We start from the raw sequence: 18,285 nt of genomic DNA, 5'->3' as shown, positions 1-18,285 counted from the left end.
GGTTCCCAGAACTCCTGAAGATAGATGTTGACTGTGGATATTGTATCACATACACAGTCCCTTTGACTGTTCGGAGATGTCACTAAACCTGCCCAAAGATGAAAACAACCATTCATGAGCAGCGCCTTTTAGACGGAGAGGGTCTGAAAATCGATCAGTTCTAGTCATTCCACCAGGAAGGAGGTACACAGCTCGTGTTGTGTGTAGTTCAGCCATGCCTAGACGGTCTGTACCAAGGTTTGATTGCATCCACATTGTTACTTTGTGCCAGGAAGGGCTCTCAGCAAGGGAAGTGTCCAGGCATCTCAAGAGTGAACCAAAGCTGTATTATTTGGACATGGAGGAGATACATAGAGACAGGAACTGTCGATGACATACCTCGCTCAGGCCGCCCAAGACCTGCTACTGCAGTGGATGACTGCTACCTACATATTATGGCTCGGAGGAACCCTGACAGCAATGCCACCATGTTGTGTGCAGTCACAGTACATCATTTGAGACTCGCGCTAAAGGCTGCGTGATGCGCAACTTCACTCCCGACGTCCAAGGAGAGATCCATCTTTGCAACCACAACACCATGCAGTGCGGTACAGATGGGCCCAACAACATGCCGAATCGACCGCTTAGAATTGGCATCACGTTCTCTTCACCGATGAGTGTCGCACATGTCTTCAACCAGACAATTGTCAGAGATATGTTTGGAGGCAACCTGGTCGGGCTGAACGCCGTAGACACATTGTCCAGCGGGTGCAGCAAGGTGGAGGTTCCCTGATGTTTTAGGGTGGCATTATGTGGGGCCAACGTATGTCGCAGGTGGTCATGGAAGGTGCCATAATAGAAGTACGATACGTGAATGCCATCCTCTGACCGATAGTGCAACCATATCGGCAGCATATTGGCGAGGCATTCATCTTCATGGCCAATACTTCACGCCCCCATTATACACATCTTGTGAATGAATTCCTTCAGGATAATGACATCGCTTGACTAGTAGATGTTCTCCAGACATGAACCCAACCAAACGTGCCTGTGATAGATTGAAAAGGGCTGTTTATGGACTATGTGTCCCACCAACCACTCTGAGGGATCTACGCCAAATTGCCATTGAGGAACAGGACAATCTGGACCAACAGTGCCTTGATGAACTTGGGGATAGTATGCCACGACGAACACAGGCATGCATCAGTGCAAGAGAATGTGCTACTGGGTATTAGAGGTACTGGTGTGTACAGCAATCTGGACCAACACCTCCGAAGATATCACTGTATTATGGTACAACGTGCAATGTGTGGTTTTCATGAGCAATAAAAAAGATGGAAATGATGTTTATGTTGATCTGTATTCCAATTTTCTGTACAGGTTCCAGAACTCTTGGAACTGAGGTGATGCAAAACTTTTTTTGGTGTGTGTAATTTTTCCTGTATTTAACTTGCTTTATAATATGAGGTTGGACATTTATCCCCGCACTGGACAGGCCTTGTGTATGGGTCTATAATTGACTGACAGTGTGATGATCCAGTTGCGCAGGATACTTTTGTGTTGACAATTCGTAGTGATGTGACATTGTCATTAAGGAAACACAATAATGATCGTTTAGGAAACACAATAAATAATGAACATCTTATTTCTGAGTTTTCATTGCATGTGGGGTATTCTGCTTTTATACTACTGGTTTTATTAAGCAGAAATTAGAAGTTTGTTTGCTCCCTTTATTGTAGACCACGCAAATAGTCACACATGACGGCTAGATTGAAGTATGATAAAAGCACAAGTAGGTGACAAGGTGTTGGACATCCATGACTCTTCACAGAATGTATAGTTTGAAGGCTTTCCTGCTCTGTAAAGCAGGAAAAGCAGCAATCTGTATAGCACATCTGATGACAGAGTAGTATGCTAGTGTAGGTACAAGTGTTTTAGAGCACTTGGTTCAGGGCACGTTGCTGAACATGTGGGTTTGTGGCAGACGACTGCTAGATGTTTCCTCATTGATGCAATAACATCATCAATTACAGTATCAGTGGATGTGAGATCATTGAAATTCATCTACTGATCAATAGAAACAGGTCACCTGCTCAGATGACTCTCATTTCTTGCAGAGGTGGGTTGAAGGTTGTGTCCAGATATTGTGTCATCCATGCGAACAGCTGCTTGAAAAATTGTCCTCGCCATGAACATAATAGGACGGTTGGGAAAGTTTGTGCTGTGAGGGACTTTCATGTGGATTTACATGAAATGTGCGGCAATAACTGATGGCAGCATGACAGCTGTGGAATACTTGAACCTTATTGTGATCACCTGCATTATTTCATGCTTGATATTGTTTCAAATGACGATGACAGCTTTCCTGACACAAGGACAGCATCGTGTTCAAGTAGTGATAGTAAGCTCTTGTTGATGTCTTGGTCACCAAATATGCCTGGACCAAACCTGATGGAACACATCTGGATGGTATTGTGTGCCAGCTCTGTACTCACAGACTACTTTTTCGTTAATTTGTGGGAATTATATTGACCTGTCTATACATGTGGTCACATATATGCAGATATCTACCATGGACTTGTCAGGTCTATGCCATCGTTGCTGTATTATGATCTGAAGGTAAACCAACAACCTGTTAAGTGGTGTCATAATAATCATCTTATGAATGTTGCAGTTCTTCTTATTTCTGTCTTGCATAAGGCGGAATCTCTCTCCAGCTGTTGTAATGTTTTGACTTGCCAGTATGTGTTTCCAGTTCCAAGGCACTGTGCGTGTAAATAAATCAAAGATTAATTAAATGTGGTGTGTCATGCAGTGGTTCCAAGATTGTGAAAATACTGCAAAACATCTGATAACTGTTGAGAATGAATGATACATAGGAATTGGTTTTTTAACTTACTATAATTTGCTAAATTTAATTTTAGTTAACAGATATAGTCTCTTATTGTTGCTTGGATTAGTGCTAATTGTTCATCGTTGCTGTTGTTGAATACTGCTATACTGTTGTAGTGTAAAAAGTATGTTTTACCACAGTCTGCTTAATGTCAAAGTTAATGTGTTATTCGTAAGTAATTATTTGTAAGTACATGGTGTATACACTCCGGGACAACCAGGAAATCCAGAAAAAATTGGGAATTTTTTCATCCAGTTTTGGTTGGTAAGAACTGGTACTCTAACAGAGAATTGCACTTTAGTCCATTACTGCAGAATAATACTGCAACAATAAAACATAAACAAGAGGATAACATCAACTTTACTTGCAAAGAAAATACACGATTTACAACAACAAAACACAGTGTGCAGACAAGTGTCTATCAATAATGAACTGTGTCAAAGACTATACAATAGTTTGTAACAACAAACTGATTTAGATGTGTCTTTCTCGTGGGCCTCAATTCTATGAGTATGATGTCAAAACTGTTTACATTTCTAACTGGTCGCAGAAAAATATTGCAGATGGTTTCAGAAGTGTTACTTGCAAAGTAAGCTTTCTTTGACACAAGATGAATTATGTTACTGTACGAATTTATGATGAATTTCTTAAATCTTGTAGCGTTAGACTCTCCATTCAGAACTCAACACTGAGGACCAGTCGCATATAAAAATTTCAGGCTTGGAAGACCAGCCATTTATGCCATTATTTAAAATTTTACTGGCACATTTGTGTTTAATATATGTTAAAAAGGTAACACATGCTTAAAAAGACCAAGTTCAAGATTTGTTTGTCATATGCATTTTTGTTCTTTCAAAGATTACAAACTATGCAGTGACGATGGCAAAAAGTAAAATTATCCTTCAATAAAACGTGCGAAGCTAGTTCTTGAGCAATTTCACATGTAATTGTCTTTGCTATGGAAAAGTGGAAGTGTTCGACAGAACATGTATTCATCCAGGTAACCCACAAAATGTACGATGCACAACAGTGAAATTTATAATCGTGCTTGTCAGAAATATTGAGCTGCTGCAATTTAAGATGGTGCTTTAGGATTCTGCCAAACCACACCTTCAGAAAAAAAACAGCAAAAAAATTTTGATTACCAATATTATATGTGAAAGTTTAGTTTTCCTTGTGGATATACTGTATGTATAGTAATTTAAACAATTAATTTTTTCTCTTTATGTGTTTGTGCTACTTAACAGTGATGTTGCTGTTGGCTGACTACATCATGTGTCAAATGCTCTGAATATCTGCTGTCATTAGCTGACGAGATCACATGACGTGAGATATGATTGACTGACAAAAGTGTATCTCAATCCGAATTTCAGTGCTTTGGAAGCTGCCGTGCTGTGGTTGGTGGAATTCACGTTTATACTTTTGTAACACGAAAACATGCAGTGTAAATATTGCCACGCGTCAAAGATCTTTCCAAAATGTGTTGTTTTTTGCCCGGTTGAGTTTCCTCAAGTGCTGGAATGTTCTATGCTGGTGTATAAAACCTTCACCATTCAAAGACTGATAAGTTTTACAGCTCTAGGGAAAGTATATTGGCACTTAACGTGTAAAAAAAATGTAGTATCTTTTGGGAAAAGGTATCTTTTTAAGTGGGAAATCCAGTAATTTGTTTGCTTGTCCGCATGTACACCCTGTAATTAAAGATTTTTGTAATGTTCTTTATGATTTACATGATGAGTGTACGTAGGATTTCATGATAATTATGTAGCTTTAGTGGACCATATTTAAATCATTTGGTATGAAGAATGTCTTGATCCACACAGACTGCAGCCATTGTGACGATTATATTGGATGTTGAACTTCATGTCTCTAAAGTTTATTCTTCAAATCTAATTGGGAAAAGAGTGAAGAACATGACGGTAAGCAAGAGTGAAGAGAAGAAGAAAGAGGGAGATTTCTATAGAGAACAGAATCCATCAGATTATTGGGAGATTTATGCTTTGAGTTATTTTAATAATTAAAACTCTTACCTGACAGTCAAGTCATTCTCACACAAATCTTAAATTTTGACTCACAGAGTATTCCTACATTTTATTAATCTGCCACACTTTGCCTCTATGTATATTTTAAGACTTCATATTTTCTAGGGTTTTTTAAAAATTTGATATTTACTGTAATAATGCTGCCAACAGGTACGATATACCCACATCATTGGGCGGTGGATGCTGGAATGGTGACACACCTAGTACAAGTAGTTCCCCAGTTCCATTGGGACCAACACATATAACAGATCGCTCTATTACATCGGGAAGCTCCATCTATTGCTTTCTGTGTGGACTGCACTCTGACCTCACTCTAGCTCGTGTTCTCTATGGGCGGCCACAGGGTCGTAATGCGCCGTTCTTTCCATTCCTCCTCCGTCATGTGTCACCACCTAATGCAGAACAGTTACGAGAAGATGGCTCAGCACTTGTCTGCACCTTCTGCTACCATTCCTTGTTAGCACAATGGAGGCGTCTGGAACAAAGTGGACCTCCTGCTGACCGTCGTGATTACAACACACATGACTATTGTTGCTATGTGTGTGGCATTACTACATACCGCAAGCGGGTTCGAGCTCTGCCTATTAAGGTACATGTAAGAACATTATTAGAATTAACAATATGGATTTTGTTGTTGTTGTTCATTTTCCTTGAGAAATATGTATTTTCATGTTTTTGTTATTCACTTTATTTTCAGGGTGGAATTTCCATGTTATATTGCATTCCACATCAATATTAAAATTTTAGTGCTGTCTTTTAATAAATAGATGTGGGTAGATGTGGGGTTTGTGGCCTTAGACTTTCATCTCATTGACATTGGGCTCCATGAATCACTGATTTAGTCAAATTTCAGCAGTTGATTGTTCTGTTAACCATAACTATAGAATGTAGCTTGGCATGTGATGTGGCAGAGTTTTAATTAGCCACTGAAGGTTGTGTTCTGATAATATATTCCTTACAGTAGGTGATTGACTTGTAACCAGAGCTGAGTGAAACATTTTCTGATGTTGTATCTATTGAAATGGTCCTGGATCTTACATTTTATTTACTTGAGGAACCTTTCGCCTTTTAACTGTCAGTTTAATTTCAGTGGTGACTGAAGTTAATTTAAGAGTCAGAGGTGAAACGTTCTATCTGTGAATGGTACTCAGTGATAGGTTATCACATTTTATGAAGTCACAGAAACCTCACATTTTCTGAGGTATCTGTTTTGTCATCATTAGGCAGGAGCTGTGACTGTTGAATGCTATTTGGTGTGTCAGTAAATTTTGCAGATGCTGTCAGAAATACCCCACTAACAGAGAAGTACTCTAACTTGCATGCGCACAGCTCTTAAGTGGCAGTTGGTTGACATTCCTACTGTGTTGCTGCCCAGTGGTGAACAGTTCCTGCCAACATGCAATGATTGGAACTCTTGCACTGACTGGCCCGACTGCATGTTATGTATTACTAAATACTATAATTTCGTACCAATCTTTGTTTAAACAAATATTAGCACAACTGAAGAGATTCTCTCTATATTAACGATCATGCCTCTCTGTTGTGAATGTCCTACATACCAAATTTGTCATGAGAATGTTACAATGTGTCTTGCTTCCAAACGTATCATCTGCCCGCTGCTCTTCCATTTGCTGCAAGGGACCAGCAGCTGTCTCACCCCCCCCCCCCCCCCCCCAATTGTTCCTGTCATGTGTCACAGTGAGCATCCACAACATTGCAACACAAAACACATAAGTACACCACTGGTGACTATCTAGAGTTTTACCATCTCCTGCAGAAATGAATGCTGTTGTTGAGTATTTGTCCAATTTTTTAAATTATGACTACAAGTGGATGCAGACAAACGGCGGTTTAAACATGGTAGATGTCCCTAAAACCCAAAGTATGCGGTATAGATTCTCATGCTTGGCAACAAGACAGAATTTGCTGCTCGCTCACAACTCCCCACCTCGTATTCATCTTGCTCTCTTCCATTTTGGTATTACTGTTCCCCCTTCTGTGCTTGAGCAACTATGTGAAACAAGGACTGCAATATCTTATCCGGTGGAAGTCAAATGCAACAACAGCAATTAATACATAAATTAAAGATCACAATCATGATTCACTCCAATGCTCATTCTTTCATTTGCCCTATAATGTACTGACGTCTGTTGGTACTATCTCCACGATGGGTCTTGCCACTGTAATTTATTCTCACACCACCAGGTAGTCAGTTTAATATTATTTACTTTGTTTGTTAGACATTTCATTCTAGATTAATTTTCCGTCTTGTTTCATCTGAATGTATCATCATGTTCTAAACCTGATTAATAGTTGGAGACATTTTTACCTAGTATTCTAATATGTGAACAGTGACTAAATTTCTCATTTGGGACCCACTTATTAAATCATTACAGTCTATCATAATTGAATAAAATATTGATCTGTGCTCTGACTCAAGTACTGGTTTTTGAAGGACAATATTTCAACTGTTGAATGTTATCTTTACTTAAAAAGCAGCAATAATGTTTGTACATGGTATCCATAGAGGGTATAGAACTTTTTATTCCAAACCTACTATTTCCATTTATGTTTCACAAAATTGTCAAATTTTAAGCAGAGCACTAGATTATTGTAATAACTAGTTCAAAGTTTCTCGTGTATATCTTGCACTGTTGTTGCTAAAGCCAAATGTCATGTGACTGTTTGAGCAGTATTGATACTGTATCGAGCACTTCCGTGTATCGAGCACTTCCGTGTATCTGGAAATCTTGAGTGTGTTTAAACATGAGTATCATTTGCCCATCCCTGCTCTTCCGAATTCTTCAAAAAAATTCTCAATAGCCAAAGCATCATCTGTAAATGTTAGACAGCCCCTATATACTCTATTGAACAATGAAAAACTGTTGATATAAAGAGCAATAGTTTAGTCTGTGAATATAAGATAACCTTGTATTTTTAGGAATGACAAATTTGGGGGAAAAAGCTTCACCTTATAATTGGTTAAATACAGCATATTGTCATTTGCTCTCTTGCCAGTGGCCAGCAGAACTCAATAATATGCCATGCTAAGTTGGTGTTGGAATTCTGTTAATAAAATTGTTCAAAAGCTTTGTTGAACTGTTTGTTCTATTACATAGTCACGTTTACAAAAGGCAACCAGAAAAATTTCCATGGTCCTATCTTCCATGTTATCCTGTATTGGGATAATAAACAACAATGGCGCCCTCCAGTTGCCCATTGCAACTTACACTAACTTATTGGAAGGAGACTTAATAAATTTTCTTATGGTTTTCACTTATTTAATTACCAATATTTTGAACAATATAATGTTGTTGCCTTGACTAGTCCTTTTTACATGTATTATACAGTCTGTTTAAAGAATATTTGTTGGAGAAAGTATTTGTTTGTTCCAGTGGTCGATGTTAAGCGGTTGGTGTGTTCTAAGACAGAGAGCAAAATAATGAGATACATACCCCACAGTGTCTAAGAAACTTCTTTTACTTAAATTAAATAATAGTATATCCAGAGCACAATCCAATGTGAGTCCTTAAGATAGGCTTGTTCGATATCCTCAATAACAAGTGACAACACTTTGACTACACAGGCAAAACTCTACTAACACACTGACTCCAAGTCAGTGCAGCGTCCTTTTAAGTCAGCTCTGTAGCGGCACTGGCCGCATTGGATTCAGTGTATGTGTGCGTGTGTGTGTGTGTGTGTGTGTGTGTGTGTGTGTGTGTGTGTGTGTGTGTCAGTGTTGGCTGCATTGGATGTGTCTGAGAACTGGCCACACATTAGCAGTGGAGTTACGTGGGTAACTACCAACTTCTGAGCATGAACTCGTGTGTCGTGGTATTGATAGCGCACAACACCACAGCCCCCCCCCCCCTCCCCAAACTCCTTGCTGTCATCAGTCATATACTGGTGCTGTCAGAAATGATGGCATGCGTGCACTGGAGGGTGTGTGTGTGGGGGGGGGGGGGGGCACTGGTCTGGGTGCAGGTGCCACTGAGAGGGCAGGAGGTGGAACTTCAGTTGGTAACAAGCTCCTGCCCGCATCCTGCCATTCATCTTGCAAATAGCTGGAATCATTGGCCGAAAAACCAGCCATAGGGTGCGCACCTACACCAGGGATGAAGCGTCATCTTCTGCAGCGGAGATGCAATGGTGATCAGAGGATCCATGACAGGCCACCAGCATACAGCAGGGTGAAGCGGCCTCCCTCCTGTGTTTGGGGCTGCTGGCACTACGGTGACAATGACAGCACTGTGTCGAGCTCCTTTCGCTCCCCAACTAGCGTCGGAGATGTGGGATGCAACAGAGGCAAAGGTGGCTGAGGATGCAGGGTACTCCTTGGACACCAAATCTGCAAATGTAAAACCTATGGCAGGAAACGCAGCTCACACAAATGAAGCTTATTCTGATATCACTTCTTCAGCCCAGAGGGACCCTGTACAACATAGAAAGAGCAGCCCAAAGCTTTTGTGATAGTTCCCAGCACCTTTTTCTGACAAACTCTTGAAATGACCAAATCATGCTCATTAAATTAGAATGCTGTGGAGGATGCAGCAGTTGAAACAATGTCCTGTGTCAGTGTCCATGCAATAGCTCTGCTGGCAATTTTGTGTCACATGGCTGGGAACAACAGGACAAGAAAAAGACCTATTAAAGCTTGCTCCCACACATGGGAGACGTGTCACTTTTTGATGTGTTGCTTGATTGTTCTGATGAAGTGTTCAACTTCACCATTGGATTGAGGGTGTAACACTGCAGTCAGTCACATGCTTGATTCCATTGGCATAACAAAACTTGTTAAAGTCTGCCGATGTGAACTGGGGTCCATTGTGCGAAACCAACACTTCTGTTAGCCATCATGCGAAAAATCGACGTCAGTCTTGATAGTGCTAGCTGCTGTGGTGGATTGCATGGGTGCTACAAAAGGAAACTTACTAAAAATGTCTACCACAGTAAGCCAGTGGGAATTCCAGTAGTAACCTGCAAAGTCAATATGCAGATGGTGCCAAGGGGAGCTGGACTTGGCCAGTTGAAAAATATTTGTGGCAGAAACGCCTAGTGTTCTGCACATGCTGGAAATTGTGAAGTGAATTGTTCTATTTGAGCTTCCATGCCGACCCGTGTGCTATGGTGTCGGGCAAGCTGTTTAGTGCATACAGTGCCCTAATGGCCTTGATAGAGAAGGCAAGCAACGTCCCTCTGAAGCAGACGTAGCACAACCACATCTGTATATAGGAGCATGACACTCTGCTGGACTGATAAGCTATGCCGATGCGCAAAATAGTGGCTTAGTACTGGACCACTAATCTACTTATTGAATATGGCCAACTGGTGCAGAGGTAGAGCAACAGAATTGTGAGGTTGAGGTCTGCAGCTCTTGTCTGAGCAATTCATCAGAGCTTGATGGGAAAGCCATCAAGTGTTCTATTGTTCAGAATGGTATTAGTGTGGAAACAAGAATATTCTGAGGTGTCGAATGCAAAATCAGTGCCAACTGGTAGGGAGTGAGAGGCTTGTGGTCTGTCACCAAGTAGAATTATCTGCCATAGAAGTATTGGTGACACAATAGCAAGAGCTTCACTACCAATCTGTGAATAGTTGTATCGTGCTTTTTAGAAGTTTGGATGCAAAGGCAGTTGTATTTCTCAATGATCCAACTCAGTGCGAGAGAACAGCACCAGTCCCATAAAATAATGCATCAACTGTCAGTAAGACTAGCTTGGTGGGATCAAAATGAACAAAACAGTGATCACTCAATAAAACATCTTTCAGTTTCTGAAATGTGACTAGACACTCACTAGTATACTCAGATAGAACATTCTTTTATCAAAGACAGTGCAATGGAGCTGCATTCTGCAATCTGCACAGCATTAGGAATGAACCATATATAATAAGTTAGTTTACCCCAACACAGCTTGGAGTTCACTGACGTTCTAGGAAATGGTAGGTTCTGGATGGTAGTTAGGTGTGACTTCTGCAGTCAGATGTAACAGCTATCCGAGACCTCCCAGCTCTTAGGAACATCAGTGAACTCCAAGCTGTGTGGATCTACTTTAACCTAGCATCTGAGAGCACTAGAAACAGTTGGAATTGGAAAGATGTTCATTGGGAATATAACCCGAGACTTCAGTGTCCTCCAAATAGTTCAAACAAGAAGGAACGACAGTAACAAAGCAGGTGTGCTTGCTGTGGCAGTACTGAGGTGATGAGAGTGGTGCCGCTGTGTTTGTGTGTGCAGCAAGTAGCCTGGTCAGTGTCTTCATGAGTTGCTGCATTACTGTGCCTGAAACTAAACAATCTGAGTAGCTGACAGTTCCTGTGGAGGACTGGCCATGATGAAACACAAAAAAACAACAAGCATATATAGTGCAACCACTAAAGAAAGTACGTATTAGTATCCCGGGTGCATACGCTCCGGGAGAACCGGGAAATCCCCAGGAATTTTTCATTTAAATTTCTGTAATTTTGGCTGGTAAGAACTGATACGTTAACAAAGAAGTTGACTTTAACCCAATACTGCAGAATAATATTGCAGCAGTAAAACATAAATTAGTTGCAAAGAAAATGAACTATTTACAAGAACACAGTGCAAAGGCTTTAGGATGAAGACTGCGCAATACTTTGTAACAACAAGCTGCTTTTGATGAGCTTGATGTCACAATAGTTTGAATTTTAACTGGCCACATAAAAATGTTGTTAATGGTTGTTTCAGAAGTGTTACTTCCAAAGTAAATTTCCTTTTACACAAGACAAATTATGTTACGTGTGAAAATAACGATGAATTTCTTATTCTTAAATTGTGGAGCATTTGACTTTTTCAAAACCTAACACTTTGAAGGCCAACCACTTAGAAAAATTTCAGGCTCAGAAGACCAGCCATTTACGCCATCATTTAAAATTTTACATGCACATTCGTGTTTGGTATATCTTAAAGGGCAACACATGCTAAAAAAAAGTCCAAACTTCAAGATTAGTTTTTCATATTTATTTTAGATCTTTGATGGATTACAAGTATGCAATAAAGCTGGCAAAAAGTATATTTGTCCTTCAAAAGAAGAGAAAGAAAAAAGTGCAAAGTGAGTTCTTGAGCAATTTCACATTTAACACGCTTTTCTATGGAAAAGTTAGAGTGCTTGATGGAACGTGTATTCAGCCAAGTAATCCTCGAAATATTCGGTGCACAGCAGTGACATTTACAATTGTGCTATTGTGCTTGTCAGAAATATTCAGCTGCTGCAATTTATGCTGTGCGTAGGGGATTCTACCTAACCACATGTTCCAAAAAAAATAAAAAAAATTATGACCAGTGAAAGCTTAGCTATTCTTGATGAAAAAATCATATAGTGGTTATACGAGGGTTGGAACTTTAATAGTGGCAACTATTTATTTACAACTTGTACAAAATATATACATGTTTCAAAGTTTTACTGACCTTCAAAGTAGTCACCAGCATTGTGTATAACCCGTTGCCAGCAATGTGGAAGTTGTAGGATACTCTTAGCAGAGCCAGTTACATATTGTCACATAGAAGAAGGTGTAATTAGAATATAGATGAATGACGAACACTAACTTCACCTGACGAAGGTTTATTCAGCACTTGCGCATACAAGAGCGCAGAGCAAACTGCCTCCAGCCAGAACACATACAGTATATATACAACTACAGAACATTCCAGTACAGTGATTCTTGACATTTGTGAATACTTCTAGAATGTACTCGAACCAAAAATAGAAATTAAAACTATACAGTCCAGGTGAGTTTTGAATTCACAACGCCCCATGCAGCAGTTTAGTATTATAAGCACTTCACCACCGTGCTACACAGCTTTGCGACATCGCTCCCTCCTTACGAGAACAGCATGTCAGTGTTATGTCATCCTAGTCCGGGAACCAGTCATCAGTCCTGCATACTCCGACTCCCGATGACTGAATCGTGCCTTGGCGGTGATCATCTTAGAACTTTGTTTGCCGCTATGCTCTTCGTCACCTTTCTATTTGTTGCCTGTCGCTGGAGCTTCGAATTTACCCTGGGTTGAAGGATCCTTATAGGGCTTCATTCGAAGTACGTGGACCGTATCTCTGATCTTTCATCGTCTTGTGTTGGGGTCGAAATCTTCAACTTCATAAGTAACATCATACAACTGTCTTACAACCTTATAAGGCCCAAAGTAGCACCTGAGGAGATTCTCAGAGAGACCAGCCTTCCGAACTGGAGTGAAAATCCAGACGAGGTCACCAGGCTGGTAGACAACAGGGCGGTGGTTCGCGTCATACCTTCGGTGATTATTTTCTTGTCCTGCAGCGTGCAGAGTTGAGCTAACTGACGAGCTTCCTCAACTCTGGTTAACACCTGGCTGATGTTGTTGTTGTTCACGTCATCAGGATGTAACAGAAACACAGTGTCCATCTTCTTAGTCGCCTCACGTTCATGCACCAGGAAAGATGTTGTAAATCCTGTGGTGTCTTGTTTGGTGGTGTTTTAGGCAAATGTCACGAAATGTAACACCTCATCCCAGTTGCTCTGCTCAACATTGATGAACATTGATAGCATGTCGGCCAAGGTCTTATTAAGGCGTTCAGTAAGCCCGTTACTTTGCGGATGGTAGGCAGTCGTCAGGTGATGAGCAACGTTGCAGCGTTATCTGTGTCACAAGATTTGATTGAAAAACTTTCCCTCGATCTGTAATTAATGACCTTGGGGCACGGAGTTTTAATACAATGTCTTCCACTATGAATTTGGCTACCTTGAATGCTTTGGCTGTTTTCACGGCTTTTGTAATGGCATAGTGTGTCAGATAATCAGTGCAAACAATAAGCCATCTATTGCCACTAGCAGATGTTGGAATTCGTCCAAGGAGGTCAATCCCAATACGCTGGAAAGGCATTTCGGCTGGTGGAATTGGTATGAGTTGGCCAGGTGGTTTCTGAGGAACTGCCTTTCTCCTGTGGCACTCTCGACAGTGTGACACAAAGTGACGGACACTCCTAAATAAACCTGGCCAGAATAATCTCTTGTGGATTCTATCGTATGTCTTAATAAATCCTAAATATCCTGTGTCATGGAATTTCTGTACAACATCGAAGCACATGTGTTTAGGAATCACTGCTAGCCACCTCTTTCCAAACAGATAAGAGTTTTTCTTGCAATGTAATCCATTAACTACCTTAAATAGTCCTTTCACATCCTCTGACTGATTTAAGGCAAGCATAAGTTGAGATATCTTGGCGTCCGTCTTCTGCTCAGCAGAGAGATCCTGGAGTGCAGTGACACAGTCACTATCTTCATCAAAGTCTTGATGGTATTGCACAGGGTTTCTTGAGAGACAGTCGGCATCATGGTGTTTTCTTCTACTTTTGTACTCTATGGTAAAGTAGTACTCCTGAAGACGTAGTGCCCACATGGCGAGTCGTCCTTTTGGATCCTTAAGACCCGTCAACAAACAAAGTGAATGATGGTCTGTAACAACTGTGAATGGCCTTCCATAGAGATACTGTCAAAATTTGCACGTGGCCCAGATCACAGCAAGACATTCTTTTTCTGCAGTTGAGTAGTTTCTCTCAGCTTTTGTAAGTGTCCTAGAAGTATAGGCTATAACCTTCTCTTTTCCGTCCGAAATTTACACCAGAACAGCACTGATCTCATACCCGCTGGCGTCTGTGTGTAGTTCTGTAGGCGATCTCTCATCATACAGACCAAGTACAGGGTCAGTCGTCAGAGTTTTTCGCAGCACATCGAAAGAATCTTGTTGAGCACCACCCCAGATAAATTTAGCATCAGCTTTTAACAACCCTTGGAGTGGCCTGGCTTTGATTCAAAAGTCTTTGATAAAACGACGGTAATAAGGACATAAATTGAGGAAGCTTCTCACATATCTAGTACTTTTAGGGATAGGAAATTCTGTTATAAATCTCACTTTTTCTGGGTCTGGCTGCACACCTTCGTGTGACACAAGTTGTCCAAGTATTTTGATTTATTTTGCTCCAAACAGACACTTTCTTGGATTAGGTTTCAGTCTACCTTGCTGGAGACACTTAATAACGGCCCTCAGTCTTTTTATATGCTCATCAAATGTCTCTGAGAACACTATAATGTCATCTAAATAACAAAGACACATCGTCCACTTCAGGTGCCTTAGAAGACTATCCATCATCCGTTCAAGAGTTGCTGGTGCATTACACAAACCAAACAGCATTACCTTAAACTCATACAGGCCATCAGGGGTGATGAATGCAGTTTTCTCATGATCAGCCTCATCTACTTCGATTTGCCAGTATCCCAGGTACATGTCCATGGTTGAGAAAAACTTAGCCACATTCTGACAATCTAGTATATTGTCAATTCGTGGAAGAGGGTAAATGTCCTTTTTAGTTATCTTTTTAAGTTTCCTGTAATCAACACAAATGCGCCAACTGCCATCCTTCTTCCTGACGGGACCACTGGTGGCGACCATGGGCTTTGCGAAGGCTGAATGATATCATTCTTCACCATTTTCTCTCTCCGCCCCCGGTAGCTGAGTGGTCAGCTCGACAGAATGTCAACCCTCAGGCGCGGGTTAAATTCCCAGCTGGGTCGGAGATTTTCTCCGCTCAGGGACTGGGTATTGTGTTGTCCTAATCATCATCATTTCATCCCCATTGACATGCAAGTCACCGAAGTGGTGTCAAATCGAATGACTTGCGCCCGGCAAATGGTCTACCCGACAGGAGGCCCTAGTCACACGACATTCATTCATCATTTTCTCTACCTCGACGCAAATTATTCGATGTTTCGTTGCTGACACACAGTATGCTCTCTGGCTTATTGGCTGATGGTCTCCACTGCTAATCCGGAGCTTCACCGTCGATTTGTCTAATTTGCTCTTCACCTGTGGATTGAAGCATTCAGAGAACTCTTGAAGAATGGCATGTAGCTTCTCCTGTTGTTCCTTAGTGAGATCTGGTGATAGTCGAGCTAGAAGTTCATGTCTCGTAGTGGTAGTGCCCACAGACTTGGCATCGGAGTTTTCTGTGACACTCAGCTATTACGCAATTAATGGCTCACCATTTGCTATGCACATGCGTCTTGGAAAGATCTGCGCTTCTTGATGACAGTTAACTATCCACAATTCACTGAATCCATTCTTAAACAAGACGACAGAAACTGTGATGACCAAATTATTCTTCGGTGGTATGCTTTCTTACATTCCGCTACAAGATCCATGGGTTGATGCATGGCATGACACATGACAGTTACCTTTCTGGCACTGACTGCAGGAATGATCACTTCATCCAGCACACATAGTCTCCACACCCTCGGATGTGCACTTACCTGTCCACAGTTTCTAATCTCATCTAGCATAGTATTTGAGCGACCACAATCTATAACTGAGTGAGAAGCTTTCAAAAAGTCCCATCCGAGAATGACATCATGACTACACTCTTGCAATATGATGAATTCTAAGGGCTGTGTATGGCCACTTATAACCACACAAATGGTACATCTTCCTGTAGGTTTTACGTATTTCCCATTAGCTACCTTCAGCACAGATGTTTTGCTGTCGACGAATACGGTTTTCTGCAACTGGCGAAGGTACTTCTCCGAAACGACTGAATATGATGCTCCAAAGTCCAGAAGAGCTTGGGCTGGTTGTCCATCCATGAGGATATCTACGTAGTTTCCTATCGTTTTTGTAGTGATCGACAGTGGAGGATTTTTTTCTTCGGTGACCCCCCTCCAAGGAAGGTCGCACCCTTTAGTTTTCCAGATTGCAATGGCTAGATGATCTGCTGGAGCTTCTAAACAGCAATGGAGACCTTGATCGGCGTGTTGGAGAGCGTCCTCTCCAGCAGCTAGCTTGCGGTGATGGTAACCTATGTTGTCCTGCACCCACATCATCTTGTTCATCTTCGTTGTCCCAGAGTTGGCATCGGCTAAGATCGGTATGCTGTCTTCTGGTGTGGGCGTCATCAAATATCCACTGCCTTTCTCGACAGTAGCGCACCACATGTCCCAGTCGTCCACAGTAGAGACATACTAGTTGGTTAGCCTGAGTCCTCCAGACATCAGGCCTCCTTGGTGCCCAAACAGGTTCCTTGTGTGGCATTGTAGAAATGTAACTCCACCTGGGTCTCAACTTTTTCACTGTTTTAAAGGGAAATGAAGGATGAGAGATTGAGTTCAATGTCTGTTTCATTTCCTCCCTTATGACATCTTGAAGCACCTTGGTTTTTTGCTCGCCATGCTATCCAAGTGCCTTCTGAACTTCCTCTCTCACTATCTGACGAAGAACACTTGTGAAATCAGTTGCTTCCTCCATCACAGACATCGATACGACGTTGGGAAACCGTTCAAACTTCTTGCTTGTAATTTGTTTTTAATGCATTGTCTCGATATACTGGCACCGTTTTATGAAGTTGTCTGCTGTTGAAACCACCTTCAGGAGTAGGGCTTGATACATGTCCTCAGCAACACCTTATCTTCCTCCTTCATCCTAGGATCCACTACTTTACACAGCTCCAAAATGTCTTGAATGTAAGATGCTGTAGTTTCTCCTGGACACTGTGCCCTGCACTTTAATTTATCTTCAGCCTTTCACTTCTGTCGTGGTGTTTCGCTGAAATACTTGCGCATTTCCACCTGAAATACTTCCCAGCTTGTGAACTTCTCGTTGTTCTCATATCAGTGCTTGGCAGTGCCCTCCAAGTAGAAAAATGAGTTAGCCAAACACATGGTGTCATCCCATTTGTTAAATTTGGCTGTATGCTCATATACCTTCAGCCACTTGTTTGGATCTAGGCCATCATCACCAGAGAACCTGGAAGGATGTCTCATGTGGTGGCAGACAGTTGCTGTCATCCTAACGTCCTCTTTTTCTTCTGTCTCTGATAGAGTGTGATCTGTTGAATATTGCTTGAACTCGGGTTTATCGTGACATAAACATCGACTGTGTTGTGGCCTGATGGGAGCCACTGTGTTGTCGATAATGTTCGCTATCACAAGGTCCAATACCCGATGCCTCCACCAGAATAATGTCACGTAGAAGAAGGTGTAAGTAGATGAATGACAAACACTAACTTCACTTACCAAAGGTTTATTCAGCACTTGCACACACAAGAGCACGGAGCGAACCGCCTCCAGCCAGAACACATACAGTATATATACAGCTACTGAACATTCCAGTGCAATAGTTGTTCACATTTGTGGATACTTCTAGAATTTACTCAAACTGAATATAGAAATTAAAATTGTACAGTCCAGGTGAGTTTTGAACTCGGGACCCTCCATGTAACAGTTTAATATCATCACCACTACACCACAGTGCTCCTCAGCTTCTTCTGTAACAATACTGTTGAATTAAAATCTTCTGGGATATCCTAACAACATAAAAACGCAACT

At 41.3% G+C, this 18,285-nt stretch overlaps 1 protein-coding gene across 1 annotated transcript in view; it reads left to right on the top strand.

The window, feature by feature from the left end:
* Positions 1-18,285, top strand: part of LOC126195387 (protein piccolo) — a 645,505-nt gene that overhangs the window by 64,796 nt on the left and 562,424 nt on the right. Inside the window, exon 6 of the mRNA XM_049933978.1 lies at positions 5,065-5,503. Coding sequence (XP_049789935.1) covers positions 5,065-5,503 — 439 coding nt within the window. The remainder of the gene's footprint in view (positions 1-5,064; positions 5,504-18,285) is intronic.

The sequence above is a fragment of the Schistocerca nitens genome, chromosome 7, assembly GCF_023898315.1.
Source record: "Schistocerca nitens isolate TAMUIC-IGC-003100 chromosome 7, iqSchNite1.1, whole genome shotgun sequence".
In the NCBI taxonomy this organism is placed as follows: Eukaryota; Metazoa; Arthropoda; class Insecta; order Orthoptera; family Acrididae; genus Schistocerca; species Schistocerca nitens.
The sequence above is the reverse complement of the archived record's forward strand: the minus strand, read 5'-3'. Positions and strand labels throughout refer to the sequence as shown.